We start from the raw sequence: 3058 nt of genomic DNA, 5'->3' as shown, positions 1-3058 counted from the left end.
GCTGAGTGTCTGCACAATGTGTGCTGGAACCTTTGTCTCTTGTTATGGCAACACGAAGCCAAACAATGTTGGGCAGTGAAAGTAGAGAGATACTTAAGACAAGGTCAAATTGGTAATAGTTCCATTATGTGATCTGTTCTCAAACTGGTATTATCTTTTACTGTAAAGACACGAGGTTTCAGCAAATAGAAGACTAATTCTTATTTTTGGGTGGGGTGGGTGGGTATCGTTTTTCCAGAAATCCAAAATTTCCACGTTTGAAAAAATGTGGGCTTTCATGAGCAGCAAACCCACAGCACTTGTTAAAAACAACGAGGAAGGAATCCAGCGAACCCTCACAGCCGATTACGCCCTGCTGATGGAGTCAACCACCATCGAATACATCACCCAGAGGAACTGCAACCTGACTCAGATCGGGGGGCTCATCGATTCCAAAGGCTACGGGATTGGCACTCCCATGGGTAAGTCACAGTGGTGGGGTTTCTGTAGGTAGCCCTGGAGGGGGGCCAGTTACCACAAATACAACAGATGGGATTAAGATAGTCCGCTCCCAACAGTGGATTTCCAAATACCAAAGCTTACGCTGTCTGCCTGTTGAAGAGCAGTCTGAACAGCCCTGCTTCATGCAGACATATTCCCTACTTTCTGTGATTTTTGTCCTACTTTCCCTCTGTGTGTAATGGCGTTCCCCCTCCCCAGGGTCACCGTACAGGGACAAGATCACCATTGCCATCCTCCAGCTCCAGGAGGAAGACAAGCTCCACGTAATGAAAGAGAAGTGGTGGCGAGGGAATGGCTGCCCTGAGGATGAGAACAAGGAGGCCAGTGCTCTGGGCATCCAAAACATTGGTGGGATTTTCATCGTTTTGGCAGCAGGCTTGGTGCTGTCCGTCTTCGTGGCCATGGTGGAGTTCATCTACAAGCTGCGCAAAACGGCGGAGCGTGAGCAGGTACTGATTTCCTCAGTCTCCCTGCACCACCACTAGCCCAGCCGTTAAGGATTTTGCACGCTGACCCCAGAGACAGGCAGGGAGACGGGCAGAGGGATTCAGCCCTGCCCCTGCTGCCTGGAGGTCCGTGCGCCAGCAGCCCAAGGGCTGAAATGCAGCACCCCCGAAATGCCATTCCCTGAGGCTCATTGCTTCTGTCCAGCTCCGACAGCCTCAGGTCAGGGGACAAATCATGTCTACTCTGATCAGGGTCATCTGCTGCTGCAGTAACTAGACTAGTAAACACTTGTAGGGTAATTTTGAGCAAGCCGACATGTAAGTCATGAAAATATGGACAGAGGTCCCTCTCAGGGGAGGGAGCTGTTATATCCACTCGCCAGTATCACATGCAATCATGTTGCATATTCCAGGCGTAATGTATACACACATGAAGTCTCCATGTCTTCTCCCCACTCCTGTTCAAAGAGCCTCAAGGAACTGGTCAGGGTCCACGAGAAAGCCTCATACTATTTTACCAACTTTTCACAACACTTACCCAAACATCTCACCCACAGTGGCTGGTTAATGCTCATGAAACAAGACGACTGCTTTTAATGTTTTTCCTTCTTCCTTGCGTGTCATGGTACAGCAAGTGGAAAGTGCATTTGCGTGCATGACCAGAAGTCAAAGCTGCCCATGTGATGGACTAGATAGATGAAGGAAAACTGCCCACTAGCAAGCCCAGCAGGATTCAATAGCCCTCTGTTTCCCAGCACATAAATCTACCAGATACCCAGCAGGGATCACACAAAGCACCGGCACTCCAACAGCCGCCTATAGCTCTGCCTTTCTGCAGGATTTAGTGTATCAAAGGTACAATTTTTGCCAAAGGAGAGAGGGGTCAACCAGATGCCCGTGCATCACTGAAGTCCCCCTAAGCACAGCTGATGCCTTAAATGCAGCCTAAACCTCATGCCTGCCCTCTGCAGAGCCTAGTTTCAGCATCCTCCTGTTCACGGAGAGGTTAGCAGAACATTTTGCCAGGAGTAACGGTGCTTTTTGTCCCTGCTCTCCCCAGCGCTCCTTCTGCAGCGCCATGGCCGATGAGATCCGGCTGTCGCTCACCTGCCAGCGACGGGTCAAACACAAGCCCCAGCCACCCGTCATGGTAAAGACAGACGCCGTGATCAACATGCACACGTTCAACGACCGACGGCTGCCAGGGAAGGACAACATGACCTGTAACACTGGATTGACACCTGTGTTTCCCTAGGGAATGGGAACAGGGGGGTGGGAGGGAAGGAACTGCAGCAGATAAGGCTGAATGAACTCTTAACTAGGGAAGAAAGGATTAAAAAACAAGAAAAAAAAAACACAGAAAAAAAAAAAGCCTGGTTTGCTTCATTTCAAGAACAAGGCCTTTACAACACAGCTGCATCGATCACCGGCATAGAAGCAAGAACTTCAAAACACGGACTGTAACATGGGTCTTGGGGCTTTTCTATTTTGTTTTTATTATTTTTCGTTCCTTTTTTTTTTTAACGCTTAGATCCTACAGGCCTCATGGAGTCCAAACACACTACCATCTAGGAGTCTGATGTTTACATACTGAAACACACGGAGGCGAAACAGAATTGAGCCCAACTGACCCTTGGCGGGTAAGGAGGAGCCTCCGAGCAAGGCTTCTTTAGCATGGCAATAAAAAGAAACACTTTGTCAGGTGCAGCATGAGCAGCCGTCTGTGCGAGCATCTATTCCACACTGACATACGCAGCACATTTAGGATACGTTGTCCGGGAAAGGCATCTGCTGAGCACCTTGGTGGTCACGGCTGTGCCTTCTCTCGAAGCAGCTCACAGTGGCCCTTTACCTCACGGCTGTGCTGGCCGTGGCCATCTGCAGCTGGAAGTCCACGTGGGGTGTGGTGGGAGAAGGCAACACACACATTCATCAGCAGATCCAAGACAGCTGACTATGAAGGGGCAAGCAAGCCTGAATGGAGCCGAATTCCTGGCCAGGGATGGGATAGCGCAGGGTGCACGGGAGCTACTGCCATCTCCGAGGGACACCACCCACACGCCCCGCGCCAAACTCCAGTCCCAGGGTGACACCATGATCTCCATGTCCTC

At 50.4% G+C, this 3058-nt stretch overlaps 1 protein-coding gene across 1 annotated transcript in view; it reads left to right on the top strand.

Moving 5' to 3' along the window:
- LOC104072875 (glutamate receptor ionotropic, kainate 3) overlaps nt 1-2320 on the top strand; it is a gene marked incomplete at its 5' end in the record, with an annotated part of 36113 nt that extends 33793 nt beyond the window's left edge. Inside the window, 3 exons of the mRNA XM_009572473.1 lie at nt 239-461; nt 700-950; nt 2008-2320. Of these exons, the coding sequence (XP_009570768.1) occupies nt 239-461; nt 700-950; nt 2008-2202 (669 nt within the window). The remainder of the gene's footprint in view (nt 1-238; nt 462-699; nt 951-2007) is intronic.
- Between the last annotated feature and the right edge of the window lie 738 nt (nt 2321-3058).

The sequence above is a fragment of the Fulmarus glacialis genome, unplaced genomic scaffold (genome assembly GCF_000690835.1).
Source record: "Fulmarus glacialis isolate BGI_N327 unplaced genomic scaffold, ASM69083v1 scaffold10782, whole genome shotgun sequence".
Lineage (NCBI taxonomy): Eukaryota > Metazoa > Chordata > Aves > Procellariiformes > Procellariidae > Fulmarus > Fulmarus glacialis.
The sequence above is the reverse complement of the archived record's forward strand: the minus strand, read 5'-3'. Positions and strand labels throughout refer to the sequence as shown.